The sequence below is a fragment of the Elephantulus edwardii genome, unplaced genomic scaffold, assembly GCF_000299155.1.
Source record: "Elephantulus edwardii isolate Elephantulus edwardi_28Jun2011 unplaced genomic scaffold, EleEdw1.0 scaffold00116, whole genome shotgun sequence".
Classification (NCBI taxonomy): Eukaryota; Metazoa; Chordata; class Mammalia; order Macroscelidea; family Macroscelididae; genus Elephantulus; species Elephantulus edwardii.
Window position 1 is genome coordinate 10,961,213 of NW_006399866.1, and position 19,918 is coordinate 10,981,130.

At 36.4% G+C, this 19,918-nt stretch overlaps 1 protein-coding gene and 1 pseudogene across 1 annotated transcript in view; both read left to right on the plus strand.

The window, feature by feature from the left end:
* The window catches only part of STRBP (spermatid perinuclear RNA binding protein), a 93,051-nt gene that overhangs the window by 4,886 nt on the left and 68,247 nt on the right, over positions 1–19,918 (plus strand). The window contains exons 2-4 of the mRNA XM_006892586.1: positions 4,420–4,640; positions 10,443–10,608; positions 16,990–17,134. Of these exons, the coding sequence (XP_006892648.1) occupies positions 4,420–4,640; positions 10,443–10,608; positions 16,990–17,134 (532 nt within the window). The remainder of the gene's footprint in view (positions 1–4,419; positions 4,641–10,442; positions 10,609–16,989; positions 17,135–19,918) is intronic.
* Positions 6,208–6,778, plus strand: LOC102856630 (annotated as a pseudogene).

Genomic DNA, 19,918 nt, shown 5'->3' on the forward strand with positions numbered 1-19,918 from the left:
TCATTGAAACTAATAAAATTTAATAATAATAAAAAATATTTATGCGTTTCATTTCTTCCTTAACAATATCTAATTTTCCTACATTCATGGTTCTCACATTCCATGTTACAGTCACTAGTGTCTGCTTACAACTGTTCCTTTTCCTTTGTATTTTCATACTTGAAAGCTCTACCTCAGTTGCCCTATCTGTTAGTCTACGTGTGTTCTGTTGTACATAGGAGTTTCAGAGGCCTGCTATTTTGGAAGTGGATGGCCAGTCCTCCTTCCTAGTCTGTTTTAATCTGAATGCTCAGATTTAGAGAAGTATTTGACAGACAAGCATTTTACAGGAAAAAAAAAAGTGAAAGATATATCCCTAATTGTGGAATTAACCATTAATTTTAGTGTTGTCCCTGCCCTTGGCACAAGTGTCTTGACCCACTTATGCTCCACCATCCACCAGGATACCTATCCACTTCTACCCACTCCCTTGAACACCTATCTCCCATTGCCTAGCCCTTGATCTGATAGCTTATATCTGCAGCTTTCTTGGCTTCTGTGATTCCAAACACGTTAGCTGCTGACAGTTTCTTGTACTGTGACCAGTGTCTCTTAAGTTTAGTGGTAATGTTTCCCTAGTGAAGGTGATGTGTCCTGTAGAACTGGTGTATAGATTGTAGACCGAGGGCCCCAACAATTTCCTTGCTGCCTGAGCTCTTCTTGTTTACCTGTGGGGCAGGGATTTCTGAAGACCCTTTGTGCTTGCCTGTTTGTCTGCCTGTGAAGATTCCTGTCCCTCTCCCTCTACGTGTCCTGCAATTTCCTTGCTCTGTAGACTAGGGTGCAACTGATACAGGCCATGGTCTTTGCATTCACTTGTTATGTGTCAGAGAGTTGGACAGTGACTAGGGAGGATAGAGGAAGAATTGATGCTTTGAGCTGTGGTGCTGGAGAAGAGTATTGAATATACCAAGGACTGCTAAGAAACTGAACAGGTTTGTCCTAGAGAGGGTTAACCAGGCTGGTCCTTCGAGGCAAGGATTCTGAAGCTTTGTTTGACATTTGGATATGTTGCAAGGAGAGACCAGTCCTTGGAGAGGGATGTCATGCTTGTGAGGGTAGAGGGGGCTGCGCAGGAGAGGAAGACCATCTGTGAGGTGGATTGATTCAGTGACGGGGGTAATCGTGATGGGTGTGTCGGAGACGGTGCGATTAGAACAGGACAGAGCAGTGTTTAGGGATGTTGTACATAGGGTCGCCATGAGTTGCAAGCGACTTGACGACACATAACAACAACCAGGTACCACCTCTTTTAAATCCAGCCTGCACATCTGGCAGTTCTCTGTTGACGTCTTGCTCCAATTGGTTTTGGATAATTTTCAGCCGAATCTTGCTTGCATGCAATATTAATGATACTTTTCAATAATTTGCACACTCTGGCAGGTCACCTTTCTTTGGAATGGGAACATATATAGATCTCTTCCAGTAAGTTGTCCAGCTGGCTGTCCTCCAGATTTCTTGGCACTACTTAGCACATCCAGGGCAGCGTCTGTTGAAATATGTCAATTGATATGCTATCAACTCCTGGAGCCTTGTTTTTTTTGCCAATTCCTTCAGAGCAACTTGAACTTCCTCCTTCATTACCACATGCTCTGGCTTTGATGTTATTTCATAAAATTCTTCTATGTCAACAACAATTCCTTCTGATACAGTGACTCTTTGTACTCTTTCCATCTTCTTTTAATGCTTCCTGGATCATTTAACAGTCTACTCAAAGTATCCTTACGTATTGCCCCCTGGGTCTTGAATTGCCTCATACAGTTTCTAAAACTCTAGATTTCTAGTTTGAGTAAAAACTTTTTCTGTCCTGGTCTTCCAATTTAGTTTTTAATATTTAAAAATTTGAAGGTTATTTAGAGAATTAAGGTCCTATTCATATTTCTATTTCTAATACCATTTATTCGCTGGTTTTTTTTATGATGTTACATACAGTAGATTTTTAAATTTAATATACTTGGATGTAACATTGCAGTCTCTTGTGAGAAACAGGAAAGGTTCATTCTATGTAGTAGTTAATTTTGTTAAGGTAAAGTCCTTGTGCTGGATTAATTTAGTCTCATGGGAGTCTTGCAAAAACCTAACATCTACACCTCTTTGTATTTAGTTTTCTTTTCTTGTTCATTGATCTTAAATTATTAAGAAATGTGTTTCTTTGCAACAAAGGACTCCTGTTTGAAAACCGATCTTGGAAATCGAGCAAGAAAACTCTGTGGACAGAGCTGTTTTTTATGTGGAAGGGGGAAAAAGCCTTATTGTTGGTGTGGTCTTCTATTAATATAATGATTGAGGGTTTCAAAGGATTATGTTCTTTTTCAGTTTACTTCCTTTTGTTTTTAGCAATGTTATTGAAGTATCAAATGCCTAGTTTCCAAACTAGTATGGTTTTAAATAGTAATTTTAAACTAAACACAAAACTGGTGAGGGTTTGCCATTGTTTTATTTTTCAGTAAAGACTAGAGAAACAAAATATTCACCATCTACTATTAACACACAATTAAGGGGCTCTGGTGGCCTACTGGTAAGGAGAGGCATTGCTATACCAAAAGACATGTAATTTAAATCAGCCAGCTACCTCATCTGAGAAATATGAGCAGCCTTTTCCCATGTGATTTACTTCCTCTGAAAAGCCACTGGAGGGTCAAATCAGAATCATTTCCAACTCTATTGTATACAACAACAGCAGTATATAATTGAAAGGCTCTAGTGGCATAGTTGAGGAGCTTTGATTGACATACTGTGTTAGCTGTTACACTGTTAAATGAAAGGTCAGTTGCTCAAATCCACCAGGTGCTCCTGAATGAGAAAGATGGATAGCTTTCTACCATAAACATACACAGCTTTGGAAACTGAATGGAAACACATTAAGAATTGGAGTTGACTGAATGGTAGTGACTTTATGGTTTGGGGTGACATACTGTGTTTCTTTTTATAAAACTGACAGTCTCTGAAACCTCGTGGAGGGTCAGCATGAGTTAAAATTAATTCCATGATAGTGGGTTTGGTTTAGGGGTTGTTGATGTAGTAGGTTAAGTGTTGGGCTGCTAATTGAAATGTTGCAAGTTCAAACCCATCAGCTACTCCTTCCAAGAAAGCTGAGGTTATCTCCTCCATTTAAAATATATAGCCTTTGGGAATCCTATGGAGGATTACTCTAAGTTGGAATTGCAATGAGTTATGTTTTTGAGAGCTCATAATTTCATATAGGGAGCTTTGGTAGCTTAATGGTAAGGAATTATTCTACCAACTCAAAGGTGCATGGTAGAATTCAACAGTTGCTCCTAGGGAGAAACATGGGAAATCTCCCTTGCAATCTTTTGCCCCTGAGAATCTACTGGTGGGTCAGCTATGATGAGTTGGTTCCAACTTGATGGTACATAAAAACAACAGTTATTTTATGTAAGAAAAGAGACTAAACCAATTTGGACATTAAATATTTTGCCCTTATGTAAAATGTACTAGCTATCCTTACATATATTGCTATGTACTTGTAGAAGCATCTTCATGATAGTTTTAAAATTTGGAAATATTTAAATATTTCTTGATGCTTGGCTTGTGAGTGTGGAAGATCTAGTCTGTTATATTGTCATGACATTTTATTCTGCTTCTGGGCCAAAATGCCTTTGTATTTATTGCTTTTTTTTTTTTTTAATATATTTTGTTTCGTATTCTGGGGCTGCCATTGCCTCACTGCAGAGCATTTTTTTATATGCTCATCGATTTTTTTTCTCCCCCAAAGAGATTTAAAAATATTTATTAAGTTTTAAGTAGATAACTGAATCCTTAGGAAATTTTACTTGAGATTTTAATAACCTATAAATTAACTTGAACATTTGATTTTTTTTTACAGTATGTATTTTCCCCATTGTAGAGTTTAAAATAACTCTATTAATTTATTTTAAAAATAAAACCATTTATCAAATATTTAAATGCAAACTAGTAAAACATTTCCTAGTGTAATGTATTTTTCCTGTAGTGTTTGAAGGTAATATTGCATTTTATAGTGTCACGTATATTTATGATATATTAAAAAATTTTACTTTTTCAGCATGGAAAAAATCTCTAGAAATTTCATATTTTACTGTTACACATTTCTAGGCATTTTCTTGATTCCTAGATTATTCTGGATACAGTTAAAAAAGTAGCATATACATAATGCTGAGTGTGACCTTGGGGAACTTGGACTAAAACGTGAATGATGGATCTCATTTCTGATATGAAGCTCATTAGAACTTCTATGTCATGTTTCAGAATAAATTTCTATTGTTTCAGCAGTAACTATTAGAATCTAGGGCAATGCTGTGAGTAGACTTAATATATTTAAATGTAATCCTTTTCAAATAAGATTGCTTTTGTTGAAGTAATAATTTTTTTTTCTGACAGAGATCTATTAGATCTTTTGCCAATGATGATCGCCATGTAATGGTGAAACATTCAACAATTTACCCATCTCCGGAGGAACTTGAAGCCGTTCAGAATATGGTGTCTACTGTTGAATGTGCTCTTAAACATGTCTCAGACTGGCTGGATGAGACAAACAAAGGCACGAAACCAGAGGGCGAGACAGAAGTGAAGAAAGATGAGGCTGTAGAAAACTATTCCAAGTGAGTATGACCTGACCTTTGTGATGCTTTACTGTCTTATCTAACAGAAGAGCATAAGGGGACTGGATTAGATTTGTTACTTTGTTAATTTTTTTGTCTATAACCAGGAATGAATGATCCTTCCTGAGATAAGTTGAAAGGAAAACAAGAAAGGGATGATGAGTTTAATGATGAGGAAAATAAGAAGGATCCCTCTTTGTAATAATATACTAAGCCCTTTAAAATTTTCTTATTTGAAGATTATTATATATATCTTTTTAAAATGCTGTTTCTTAAACTTAAACTCATTGCCTTTCAGGCAGAAACAGTTCATACCTGACCCTCCAGCAGTTTGTCATAGACTATACATTGTGTCTGAGGAGAGTGCCCATCTTTCTCCCACAGACCCATCCATTGGTGGATTCAAACTGCCAGACAGACAGTTAACAAGCACATTTTGCATTAACAAGCACATTCCCTATGGACTAGGCCACCCCAGGTCCTGGATGCTATTTGTGCTGTCAAGTCTATTGAGACTCATAGTGACCCTATGAACAGTGGATCTGAACCCTGCTTTATCTTGTCCCATCTTCACCATTTCTGAAATACTTGAGTCCATGTATGCTGTCTACTTTCCTAAATTTTGAAATAAAAAATAATTTAAAAATCTAGATGTTTAAAAAATTTGGTACAGAAGAGATAGAGTGCAGGAAAATCTATTTTAGAGGGAGAACATGCAATAAACTCGGAGTATACTTCTAACTGCTTTTGGCCAAGGTCATTTAGAAAAAGTGGTTATTGAATATTAACTCTAATACTTTGGAATTGTTTTGATGGCACACTAGCATAACATCATTCTTTATGTATAAGATATTTAATGGGAAATGATAGACAACTAATGTGACAGCTGAGGAGTGTTTGGGAATATTATTCTGATCCCTGTAGATGGCAGAGTTTATTTGTTAAGACCATTGAAGAGGTACTTGTTGAGGTCATCTCAGTAACAACTCATTATTATTAAGTCAGAATCAACTCATAGCTGACCCTCCAATGAGTTTTCAGACTGTAAATAATATATAGGGCATATTATAGCTAATGTTAGAGATGGATCTTGACTGAAAGCAGGGAGTACCAGAGGAATGTCTGTTTCATTGTCTATTCAAAGGCATTTGACTGTGTGGATCACAACAAACTGTGGCTGACCCTGAGAAGGGGAACCCCAGAACACTTGATTGTGCTTATGCGGAACCTATACTTGGGCCAGCAAGGAAATACTGCATGGTTAAAAATCGGGAAGGGTGTACGACATAGCTATGTCCTATCTCCATACCTTTTCAATCTATATGCAGAACAGATTATCCAGGAGGCTGGACTCTTATGAGGAGAAGTGTGGCATCAGGATTGGAGGTGGACTTAACAATCTGCATTGTGCAGATGATACAACCTGCTTGCTGAAACTGAGGATTACCTGAAGTGCTTTCTGCAGAAGGTCAAAGAAGCTCAACATCAAGAAAACAGTGATTCTTGCCTAACCTCACCAGAAATTCACCTGTCCCCAGTGAGCTCGGAGGAGTTGACTGTCGCTGTCATGGTTCACCGGCTAAATTGCGTTGTCACTATGTCCCAGAATATGGGCATTAGCAAGGACAGAATCCTACCCTGGCCCCTGCTCAGGAATGAGTTCAAGTATTTCCAGAGAATGACCATGACCACAACCTCCTCAGTAGAAGTGAAACAGAATTTGGTGATTTTGGGGAGGAAGCCTGGTTCTCCATCCCTGAGAAGAATAGATCTTTGAAAGACAGGATTAATACTAGTCCTCAGTAGAGAACTCAAAGAACTCCCCACAAGGAGCTAATTTTCTTGCTAAAAGTCTGGATGATGCCTTAAAACTTAGTGAGCAACCAGAATTAGGAAATAAAGTGGACATGGTTTGGATAGTAGGAGGCAGGTGGGTTTACCAGGAAGCCACGAATCAACCAGGCCATCTTAGACTGTTTGTGACATGGATAATGCAGGAATTTGAAAGTGACATGTTTTTTCCTGAAATTGACTTACAGAAATACAGACTTCTTCCAGAGTATCCAGGTGTTGCTTCTGATATTCAGGAAGAAAAAGGCATTAAGTATAAATTTGAAGTATATGAAAGGAAGGATTAATATGAAGACATTTTCTGTTTATTTCAAGTTTGTCTCCTCTTCAAAACATTATGTATTAACAATAGGAAAAAAACTTTGTTGACTTAAAAAAAACAAAACAAAACAAAGATTCTCACCACTGAGCTTATTGGCTGCATCATGATAGATGGTGAAGAGATTGAGATTGTTCACAACATCAGTTTGCTTGGCTCTACAATCAACACTCTTGGTACCAGCAACCAGGAGATCAGGAGACTAATTGCATTGGGAATGTCTGCTGTCTGAGACCTCTCTGAAGTACTGAAGAGCAATGATGTCAGTCTGGAGAAAAAGGTGTCCTGATCCAGGCCATAGTCTTTGCAGTTACTTGCTATACATCAGAAAGCTGGACAATGACTAGGGATGATAGAAGGAGAATTGATGCCTTTGACCTGTGGTGCTGGAGAAGAGTATTGAATATACCATGAACTTCTAGGAGAACAAACAGATTCGTCCTAAAGAGGGTGAAGCCAAGCTGCACCTTGGAGGCAAGGATTCTGAAACTTTATCAGACATACTTTGGATGTGTTGCAAGGAGGGACCAGTCTTTGGAGAGGGATGTCATGCTTGGGAGGGTGGAGGTGACAGTGCAAGAGAGGAAGACTCAGGATGAGATGGATTGATTCAGAGGCTGGAGTAATGGGGATAGGTGTATCAGAGACACTAAGATTGGCACAGGATAGAGCAGGGTTTAGGGCTGTTGTACATAGAGTTGCTATGAGTTGCAGGCACATAACTACAAATCAAATAGGAGAAGATTGTCTTATCTTTGTCCTGCAGAGCAGTTGATTTATTCACACTTTGGTTTTACAAAACAACTCCTTATCCACCAGGCAACCAGAGCTTCCTGGATGAGAAATAACAGTGCCTGAAAAGAAACTACTTTAAAAGGCAGTGATTGAGGGCAGTTGTGGAGGAGTGATTTGATTTAGAAACGATTAGATTTGAAAAAAGCTCTGATGGCAAAAGAATTAAGTACTTGTCTGATACCTGCTTTCTTAAAATTTACAGCCTAGAAAATCCCATGAGTTGGTTTTGCATTGTCACAAAAATCACCTCAAAGGCAGCTAATAACAGCAAATTGAATTTGGTTAGGTGAGAGGATGAGTGGACAAGAAATAAGAATGAAAAGAATGAAAAAGTTGCGGGCTTCATTCTTGAAATGAAATTATTCCTTAAAATTGGGCCACTTCTTTTAAAATTCTTTTTGTTACATTTTTATCACTTTATAATTTTGGGTCCCCCCCCCCAATAATTTAATCTTTATTGATTCCCTAAGGTGGTGGCAGTGGTGGTTATGTGCCATCAACTCCGACTCATAGCAACTCATATGTACAACAGCTCTGAACCCTGCTTTATTTGAGCCAATTTAGTTGTCTTTGACACACTTACCTCATTATCCCGTCCTGGGTCTTCCTCTTTTGTGCTGTCCTTCTACCCTTCCAAGCATGATGTCCCTCTCCAAGGATTAGTCCCTCCTTGCAACATGCGCAAAGTATGTCAGACGCAACTTCATAATTCTTGCCTCCAAGGAGCAGCCTGGTTTCACTCTCTCTAGTAGAGACCTGTTTGTTCTCTTGACATTCCATGAGTATATTCGGTACTCCTCACCAGCATCATAGCTCAAAGTCATTGATTCTTCTTTTATCATCCATAGTCATTGTCCAGCTGTCTGAAGCATAGCAAGTAATTGTGAAAACCATGGCCTGGATCAGGCGCATCATAGTCTCTACACTGACATGCTTGCACTTCAGTACTCTGGAGATGTCCCTGACAGCAGATTTTCCTAATGCAATTTGTGTTTTGATTTCCTTACTGCTGGTAACCGAGAGTGTTCGCCAGATAATAAGAAGCCATGGCCATATTATATCTAATTTCTTGTTTTTTCTCCCTTATCCATTTTATTCTCAGCTCTACTGGCTTTTTGTGTTATAGAATGGCTCTTTAAAATATAAACAAATCTAGACTGGGCTTAAGTACTTACTACCTTACGTTGATTTTCATGACCTACTTCTTCTGAGCTTCCTCAAGCAACCTTAGGATGTTAAAAGACCTCAGTATTGTAGTGAGAAAAATAGTTTTGAGTGTAGGCTTTGTCATTGTCTTTATTAACTGGAATTTCATTGAGATTTTCCCAGATTCTCATTTCTTGTCTTTCAAACGTGGCAGTATTTTAAATATGTAATATACAGTCTTTTTTTAGGTTTTACTGTCTTCTCTTCATCTGTAAGTAATTTGTTAACTACAATACACAATGTTTAAATCTTTGAACTGCCTAGATCTCTTTTATTATTGTTTCTCTTGCTTACTGTTTGAATGAATGCCAAATTCATTTAACATTTTCACTTGTGACTGACGAAAGGTAACCAGTAAGAAATTTTTAGAATTAACGATTTATAACAGTTTTTTTGTGAACCATTCATTACTTGACGTTGAATATTTGTTCTTTTAAATACTCCTGGATTTGGAATAGATATATATATTGGCAGCTTATTTTTAGTCTGCTCTTTCCTTTCTACTTTAGCTCTTATTTTTACCACATTCTTCTGCTCTCCACATCAGCTTTTTTGGATTCCTAGAATGATGCAATCATTTTATTGTCTTGAATAATGAGCTAGCAGGCATCAACAGGAGTAGAAGAGAAGTCTTTTAGATTTCCGCTTTGATTCCCATTCTTAGGTATGTCAGGGCATTTATATTTCTCATTAAGTCTTTACTCACTACTTAATAATAAGGGAAGGAAATTGTTTTGAATCAAATGTTTCTAGTCTTCTTAGTCAATATAGACTCAAAATAATTTACTCTGAATTGTGCTCACTAACTGATGCTTTGGGGAAGATAGATACTTAATGAGTCTTAAATTGAAGTCTTAATTTTGTGTATTTTTTATACTATGATTTTCATACTCCTTTATCACCTTAACGAAATACCTAAGAAGTCACTATTTGTGTTTTAAGTGGCTTTGTAAAATTGTTTTTCATACAATCATATATAAGTTTTCATAAAATTAATTACTGTTGGCTAATGCATTTTATTGCCATCTCTCTTCAAATCCTCATTGTATCTTGCCTGTTCCTTCACCCCACCCATCTCATCGGTCAGCTAATTTTTGCTGCCCCAGTGTTTTATCTCCCCCCAACCTTCTTCCCCTGCCTTTCTCCCCTTCTGCATCCCCTTTGGACCATTACATACGTCTAAATCCAAGATGCTAATTGCAATAACCATATTGTCCTTCTGTCAGTTCTTCTTAGGTAGATCCTCCTTTCTCATGATCCTGTACAGTGGTTATTGTCCATACATTCAGTTTCTGCTCTTCTGTCCTATCCTCTCTCTTGTTACCCTCCTCTTTTCTCTGTAGTGGTCTTATATGATATATCCTCTCCATAATATCCTCTGGACTTGCCCATGTTGTGTAATGTAGCATTTTATGAATCCTTTGTTGTTCTTTAATATTGTGTAGTAGTCTGTCATTACATAAATATGCCACAAATTATCTGTTAGTTTCTTGGGCATTTGGGAGGTTTCTATTTTCTTGATAATATGAATAATGCTGCAGGTTTTGTTAGTAGTGATAATTAAATTATAGTTTGGGAAAATAGGTTGTAAAAATAATAATAATTTAGAACTTTTTTTTTTTTTTTTTTAGAGATCAAGGTGGTCGGACATTGTGTGGTGTAATGAGAATTGGCCTGGTGGCAAAAGGCTTGCTGATTAAAGATGATATGGACTTGGAGTTGGTTTTAATGTGCAAAGACAAACCCACAGAAACCCTATTAAATACAGTCAAAGACAACCTTCCTATTCAGATTCAGGTGAGTACAGTTTAATTGCACTTACAGGAAAACTTACAAAAAGTTAAAATAAGGAGTGGCTTTGATGAATTCAGTAAAAAGACATTGATAATGGTAAAGGATAGATACATAAAAAAGGAGAATGCCACTATTATCAGTGAGTAATCCAGGAGATTTAAAACAGATTTCTGATGATTTATCTTCAGGATCTATTTACCAAATTAAGATAGCTTTAAAGGTATAGTTTTAAACTTCTCAGTTCTATCTGAGAATGTTCCCATTTTTCTTGAGACTATGCCAGCATTATATTATAAAACTTTTGGATGGGTTGATGTAATACATAAAGGAATTAAAGGATTGAAAAGAGCCTAGACAATTAGAGAACTTTATAGATGATGATTTTTAAAATTGAAAATTAATTTAATAGTTATGTCATCTCTTCTGTTAATGGCAAGTCAGTATTAAATTCTCTTCCCAAATCTTTTTCACATTGTGATGCATTTAGAAAGTTTAGTGCAGTCCTGCTCCCTGGAAGATGCTGCAGAAGGCCGCAAGCTCCTCAGTGCTAAAGGCAGTTCGTCTTAGACTCTGGTTACTAGGACCTCCTTGTCAGCCTGGTCTAAGGGTCATTTGGATTACTGATTGGGAATCTGTGACCATTTATCACTTTCAGATGCATGTTAATGATCATATATCTGTATTACAACTTCTCTACAAGTTTTTTTACAAGTTTTTTTCCATTTTATATTGATTTACTTAGAAGGTTTATATACATTGTATTTCACACTAGATCTTGCTCCTTTCCTTTACCCACCCCACCCTCCACTGATCAAATTCTACAACCCTATGATTAAGTTCCTTCCCGCCCCGCCCATCCTCACATCTCCACTCCCCTCTTCCCTCCTTGGATCCTCATACTCATTCTACAATAATGGTCATAAACAATATTTGTCTTTATGAGCCTTAGTTTACTTAGCATAATGCTCTCCAGTTCCTACCAAGTTAGGTAGTAATTTACAAAATCCTTACCCTTGTGTGTTGCGTAGTATTCCATAATGTCTCAATCCATTCCATTGTTGTTGGACATTTGGGCTGTTTCCATGTTCTTGCTATGGTGAATAATGCTGCTATGAACTTTGCTGTACAGTTCTCTGTGTCTGAGTTCTCATTTTCTCAGGGTATGTTACAAGCAGTGGAATAGCTAGGCCATATGGAATTTCTGTGTTCAGCTTTCTGAGGAAACACCAAACTGCCTTCCAGAATGGTTGTACCATTTTACAATCCCACCAAAAATGTTGTAAGAGTTCCTATCTCGCCACGTCCTCTCCAACATTTAATACTTGCTGCCCTGCTAAACTTTGCTACTGCTACTGGGATAAGATGGTATCTCATTGTGATTTTGATTTGCATCTCTCTTACTGCCAGTGATTTTGAGCATTTTTTCCTTTGTCTGTTGGCCATCCAGATGTCCTTTTTAATGAAGTCTTTCCATGTCCCTTGCCTATTTTGTAATTGGATTATCAGCCTTTTTCTTCTGGTGGCCCACCCAGGAGTATTCTGTAAACTTTTGCTATGAGACCCTTGTCCAGGATGATATTGCCAAATATTTGCTCCCAGGCAGTAGGTTTTCTTTTCACCCCATCGGGAAAAGTCTTGGATGAGCACAGAGATTTAATCTTTAGAAAGTACTCTTCATCAATTTTATCCTCTTCAGACTGTGCATTTCTGGCTGTGTTTGGCAGTCTATTTATACCGTCAGCTAGGCCATCTAGGCTTGATCTCAGTTTGTCTCTTAAGAACTTTATGATTTTGTACTTTATTCCCTGGTCCCTGATAAACCTTGAGTTGATTTTTGTGTATGGTATGAGATGTGGATCCTTTTTTAGCTTTCTGCAGGTAGCAGTCCGGTTTTTCCAACACCATTTGTTGAAGAGGTTGTCATTTTCCCATTTGATAGATTTTATTTCCTTGTCTAATATCAGTTGATACTTTATTTCCTTGTCGAGTATCAGTAGATAGATGGGTCCATTTCTGGGTTCTCAGTTCAGTTCCATTTGTTTATGTGCCTATCGTTGTACCAGTACCATGCTGTTTTGGTACTAAGGCTGTGTAGCAAAATGGCAACCATAAAAACCTGACGTTTCAATAATCACACTTAATGTGAATGGACTAAAATACACCAATCAAGAGAAAAAGAGTAGCGGAATGGATGAAAAAACAAAGCCCATCAATATGTTATCTACAGGAGACACATCCAGTAAATGAAAGATAGATTCAGAATCAAAGGCTGGGGAAAAAATACACCCAAGTAATTGGCATCCATAGAGAAGCAGGGGTGGCTACTAACTTTTCTATAATTTTGTGTCAGTGTTACATTCATGTCACACAAATAGATGTCAGCTCACAGGGTCAAAACTTTGACTTGTTGAATATTCTCATTCTTTTATATTTCTTTTGAAAGGACTGTTCATCCCCAATTATTAGCTTTGATATGACATCATTTACTTTCATGTTCACCAGCTGACCATATTCCTGTTTTTAATCTGTCATTTCTGACACTCAGATTTTAGTTACTTTTTGATACATTCCCCAATATCTTAATTTGGGCATATGCTTTTCTGTTTTCAATTCTGGCAGTGAAAAAGACCAATAGTAGAAATTATGAGACATGCCTTTCAGTTTATCACACCCAAAACCACTGGAGTGATACAAGAATGTAATTGATTTTTTTGTGTGATGGTTAGATCTATTACTATAATATTTTGGTAAAGGTACCTTTTTCTGTAAAATAAAAGTATTATTATACACCCATCTCAGATTAAATTATTTACATATGTATGAACCTTAATAAGCACAGACATTATTTATAGTATTTCTGGAATAAATATCATTAAGTGTAATTTTCACCATCACAATGTCTACCTTGCCCTTGAGTTCCCTTTATGTGGAAACCCATATTATATTATATTATATTATATGGTTGTGCTATATTATTTCTTATGAATGAAAGATCTTTTTTCCTGATCATGTACTAGAACAGAACATTCATTTATAGAATAATTGGTTAAGGCTCTACTGTACCTTTTCTTGCGTGTTATTTTCTAGGGTGATGTTAAAACTTATTGAGCAAAGGAGAAGGTGGGCCAAGAGTAGAAATCACTTATAATTAGCCTGTATTTCTTGCCATATGCCTTTTACGTTGGTTGTATATCTGTTCAACTATGATCTGCATACATAATTGAAATGTTTGTGTGACTCTTTTATAGTGGACCATGTTATTTGAATGACAAAGCATGTACGTTTTCTCTTGTTCTCTGTAGACTAGTTTTGGTTCTCCCATTTTCTGTGTGGCTTTTCCTTTGGTTTCTTCTGTTCAACATTGTTGTTAGATGTTGTGGATTATGATTTATAGCGACCCTGTGAACGATGGGTCTGAACCCTGTCCTCTCCTCTGCCCTCTTTATACTTCCTGCCACACTGGAGCCCATTGAGGCAGTCACTGTGTCAGTCCGTCTGATTCATTAGAATATTCAGTTTTCTCTTTCTTGTACGTTGTTGTTAAGTGCAGTCGAGTTATAGATGACTTATAGCGACCAAAAGATCTGAACAATTGTATAACTTTCGTCATTTATCTAAGTTCATAGGGTTTCCAGAGGCAAGCTATTTCGGAAGTGGATGCCACTCCTGCTTCCAAGCCTGTTTTAATCTGGGATCTTCACCAAACACTGTCCACCATGGGTAACCATTATCACATTTGACACATCAGTGTTGCAGTGTTTAACATCACAGCAAACACGAGTTACCTCTGTCCTTTCTTGTGTAGTTAACTCTTTTTTTGGTGGACGGAGTGGATAGAGCTATGTATTAAGGTGACAGAATAATATTGATGCTTTTATAAATTTAATAAAATTGTTGTTAATACAAGTAACAGTTCTGCTGTTCTAAGGGAAACAGAAAACATAGTGACCTTTACCAGTATATCTTTAGAATTTTCACAGAAGAATTAATGGACAAATTCTGAATTTGCTTTTTCTAATGCCAGCATTTCAGATTAATTGCCAGTGACCTAGATTCATATACTTTATTACAGTTTTACAAACTTTGCCTTATGCGTAGTCTTGTAACTTCTACCCAGAGATTCAGAATCATTCTATTACCCATCAAAATTCTTTTATATTGTTTTTATAGTCACCTCCTTCCCTCATGCCAACCCCCAAGGTTTGGATCCTCCAATTGCTCTGCAGGAGAAGGATAGGCAGTCTTCTTCCACATGATTTACTGCCTCTGAAAAAAGTGCTGGAGGGTCAGCTATGAGTCCATTCCAGCTTGAATCACAGGGCAAACAACAGCACACCTATTAGGTGTAAAACATTTAAAAGACTGACTATATCAAGTTCTGGTAAAGACAGAATAGAAATGGAACTCTCATGTTGGTGAGGATGCAAAATGGTTCAGCCACTTTGGAAAACAAATTGTTTCTTAATTTTTAAACATCACCTATCATATAATCTAGCACTTTGACGCCTAGATATTTAATGAAGAAAAAAAAATTAGAGTTGGCATATATTTGCAACAGCTTTATATGTAAAACCCCAAACGGAGAGTGACCCAAATGTTTGTCACTGTGTGAAAGGATAAACAAATTACAGCACAGTCATACCATGGAGCACTATGTAACAGTAAAAAGTGATGAACTATTGTTGATTCCACACAGCTCCAGGGATGAATCACAGAAGTATGTTAAAGAAGTCAGAATCAAAGAGCTATATAAAATATTATTTGTATAATATTTTCTAAATATCAAAACCATAGAGATGACCTACATAATTTTGTATAGTGTTTAGAATCCATAATATTATAATAATATAATGCTATTTTACTTTGAATTCTTTTAATATACATTGATAGTCAGAAACTAAGTATCTCTGTTCATCCTGGCTGCTTTATGCCATATAATAGATACTAAATTTCACCAACAAGAAGGCCTATTCAATTATGTACTTAATGTACAATAATATGTTAAATATAATTTAATATATGTTATTGGTTGTTTGTTGATTGCTTTCAAGCCAAACACAACTCATAGCGACCCTATGAACAAAAGGCCTGAAACCCCTCTACAACTATTGATATTTATCAAAGTTCATAAAGTTTCCAGAGGCAAGTTGTTATAGGAAGCAGATACCACTCCTGCTTCCAAACATCCCAAGGAACCATGCCAATTCAAGAATCATCTGATGTGTTCCTGTCAAAAGAGGGTACATCCCACTGGGATGGTTTGCTTCCTGAGGGCCAAATGCAGCCAGTAGCTATGGCTGTGACTGGTCAGACAACTCTTCACACACATCAGGCTCAAAATGCACATGTGGTCCCCTCCTCACACCCCACAGTGTGCTGCTCTGCCACTGAGTCCATGCATACTCATCGAGACCAGATATAATGGTGCAGTTGCCTCACAGGGCGTTCCAGATTAGAATATTTACAGGAGCAGCTTGCCAGGCCTCTTCTCCTGTGGAGCTGCTGAGTGGGTCTGAACCTGAGTGCGTAACCACTGCACCACCAGACCCCACATATATTGCTACTATTAGGTGCCATCACCTTATAGCTGACCCTCCAGCAGGTTTTCAGAGGCTGTAACCCACACAGGTGGATGTGACCCTGTAGATGACTGAAAATACTGCTGACTAACAAGGAAACATGGCCCAGATGGGCTCACTCAGTGATTCCCAACTCAGGCTATGTTAGAATCACCCAGAGAATGGAAAAACCCTGAAAATCAGATGTCCTGGTGTCACCCTCAGAAACTGATCTTTCTAGGGTGGGGTTATGGGGGTCTAGTGTGGATAATTGATTATTTTATGGAACACCTGGCAATAAGTGTTTATAATTATGCGTTAAAATATGCAGTGTATTCCTGTGCATGTCAGTCATAGGAGTTTTCACTAAAATGAGAAAGGTAGTTATTTTTATTAATTTATTAATTTTTCACAGATAAACTGGAAATTCTTTTTCATTCATGTTCACTTTAAGTCTGACAAGTATGAACTTCTCATTTTTTTGTATTTCGTTAAAAACTTGTTTTTCAGCTATTATTTTACAGTAGTACTCTAGTAATAACAAGGACAAATACACTTTTCCCCATAAATTATATTGTTGCTCTAGCTTTACATTAAAATGTTATAATGGACTTAAATATTATTAACAGTTGGATAGATAAATTGACATTGTAGTAGCCTTTTGAGTGATGACTCATGAATATTTGTTTCTAAGTTGAGAGGAAAGAAGTGTTATCCCAAATGAAAGGTAAAGGACTTTACACTTTGTTAATAATCTTTGAGAACAAAGGACAAGTATTTTTTTTTTAATTTTTAATCTTATTAATTGGATGTTTTTGACTTTCAGAAACTCACAGAAGAGAAATATCAAGTGGAACAATGTGTAAATGAAGCATCTATTATAATTCGGAATACAAAAGAACCCACGCTAACTTTGAAGGTGATACTTACCTCTCCTCTAATTAGGGACGATTTGGAGAAAAAGGATGGAGGTACATGAGTATATTTTCTTTTGCTCATATAAGATTTCTGTTGAATGCTATGTTACTATTCATTATAGATTTAAGAAATAACTAAGCTTCATTTGTCTTAGGCTATCTATACTGTTTTAGATGGCTTTGTTTTGATATAATCAGTATCTTTTGCAGTAATGTATAGGTTAAAAATATGTTAATTAGAAAATTAACTTATGGAGCTACTCTTTATTTTCATGTTTTGGTTTTCCATTTTATTTTGTCTAGTGTTACATTCTGTTATTGGTATTAACCATCCTATACAGTTCTGTTTAATTCGATTTAATGGTCAATTTCATGACTTAGTGTAGTTCAAAGTAATATTATTTCCAAATATATTCCTTTAATTTTTTTTAAGGTTACTCACATATTGCCCTTGAGTTCTGATAAGCATGCATTATATAACCTTGTAAATTTTATTCACTAGTTTCTCAGGTGTATGTTTGTCTTGCAGATTTAGCAGTATAAATTGAAAGGAATGATATTTCTCCCCCAGTAATTTTATTTCAGTAGGCTTTTGACTGTGTTACGATTTTGAGTGGGTGTGTGTGCACGCATGTATGCTTGTGCAGTTACCATGAAGTTGGAATCAACTTACAGCTGACCCGTCAGTGGATTTTCAGAGGCAGGAAATCACATGGAGGCGATAGCTTGTTTTCTTTTTACCCCTGTAGAACAGCTGATGGGTTTGAATTGTGTACCTTTAGGTTGGCTGTATAACTCCTTACCACTAAGTGACCAGAGTTTTGTGTGTGTGTGTGTGTGTGTGTGTGTGTGTGTGTATGTGTGAATTTTGCATTAATAATTTCTTTCTCTTACAGGTACAAAGAATTACTGTAATGCCATTTTTGCAAAAGGAATAATCTATTCAATAATTAGTATTGAGAAAGATTGATTGAACTATGCTAGACTTCTTTTTTAATGTATCTTATTGTTTCTGCCTCTTAATCCTGTCCTTAGAAGCTTGCTTTATGATATTTATTTTGTGTCAGAACTTTGACCAACTAGCTAGCCACTCTTGGTCATGACAGTTTTGCAGTAATTCAGCCCCTCTGAGCCAATGGGGACTTCCTGTTGCTATTTTTTCATCATTAGATTTCACCAAGCCCCATTGTTTCCTCCTCTACCAGAAATACCAGTGCAGTAAGAAATATTTGTCAGTGCCTAGCTTATTTCAGATTGGTTATAAGGGTGAATAAAAACATGTACTTATAGAGGTAGGATTTAGAGGTTAGCTGAGATGACTCATAGGATTGCTTAGAAAGTGATAAGACTTCTTATAGAGAATACTTTTTGAGCTCACTGAATTATTCCCTATATTGTCCTAGTAGATATATGCCATACACATTTCAAATATAAGTCATATTTGAAAACCATTATACTTCAATGTGTAGTTGGCTTTATACCTTTATGTTGGGTTTGTTTTTTTTTTTTTTTCTGCATATACTATGAGTAGTACCTTTCAAATTGGCTTAAATGGCTTAATTTTTTCAACAGCTTTACAGTACACCATTAACTGTAGTACTATAAAATGATTTCTGCAGTATCAAGATAAATGTTAATTCTGGTAAGCTGTATTCTACTTGACCCTCTAGTGTAAAACCAAACCATTTCTAAGTATAGTTATAATTATAGATATTATTAAAAATTATTTGAGTTAGATAAGAAAACTGAAGCTGTTGGCCGAAGATTAGGTTAATTATACGTCTGCTTATAGCCGTATGCATTATTTCCATTGCTTCTGTGACAGTTTTAAGGGAACATCAGGCTTCTGTGTTCCTCAGGTTTTGTGTGCTTACATGGAATTTTGTCTTAGTTTTCAGTGATACCCTTAAGATAGTCTTTCTCATGAAAACAAATTCTTAGTGCATCACATGCTTGTCGGAACACTCTTTTTTACAGAGTGTAATTCGTAATAAAATAGAGTAATAGTATTTCTGTTTAAGGTGCTTGGGTTACTAAAGGATCCAAACATCTTTCATAAACTGGGCATCATAAGGTGATGCTACTGTGAACTAGGTAAAGTAAAACAATCAACTTGTATGGTTTTACTGACATTTTCTCTCTTTGAATAGCAGAAAGATTTGCCTTACCTTTTATTTGTTGTTTCTAACCTTGAAATCCTCTTGACTCACATGCATTCTTTCATGGTTGGCTCATTTTGTCTACTCTAAACTTAATGAAAAGGAGTCTTTTATTTTATACTAGCTATTTTATACAATCTGGGCAACTTCAAACAGTTGAGAGGTGGGCTGTAGAAGTCTATAGAACTTTTTCTTTTTTCTAGACTATTCCTTAATCCCTTAATACAGTTCTTGTCACTACATGAGATTAAATTACAGCACAGAATTTACTTTTATTCAAGAAATTTCTAAGACTGGAATATAGTCCTTTTTTAGTCTCATTCATTTTCTTTCTGAAGCTGACTGTTGGAACTTTTTTCTTTGATCTCTCATATTTCCCTTACCTTTCATCAAACTATTTGTGAAGCATGTCTCACATTTTGCTTCTCATTCTTTTTTTTCTTCACATTTGGGTAAAATCTGTAAAAGGAATAAAAAGTATGATTGAAAACAGACAGAACCAGAGCACTAGGAAAGGTGAAAGCTTTGCATTTACCCCCTCAGACTAGTTTCGGCAGAAAGGAATCTTATTAAATGCTTATTTCAAATATTATATGTTTTAAATTGCATGAGTATTCAGATGCTCATGTGTATGTTTACTATTTCACAGGAAAGTTTCCTCCTATGCTGTCAGTTTTCT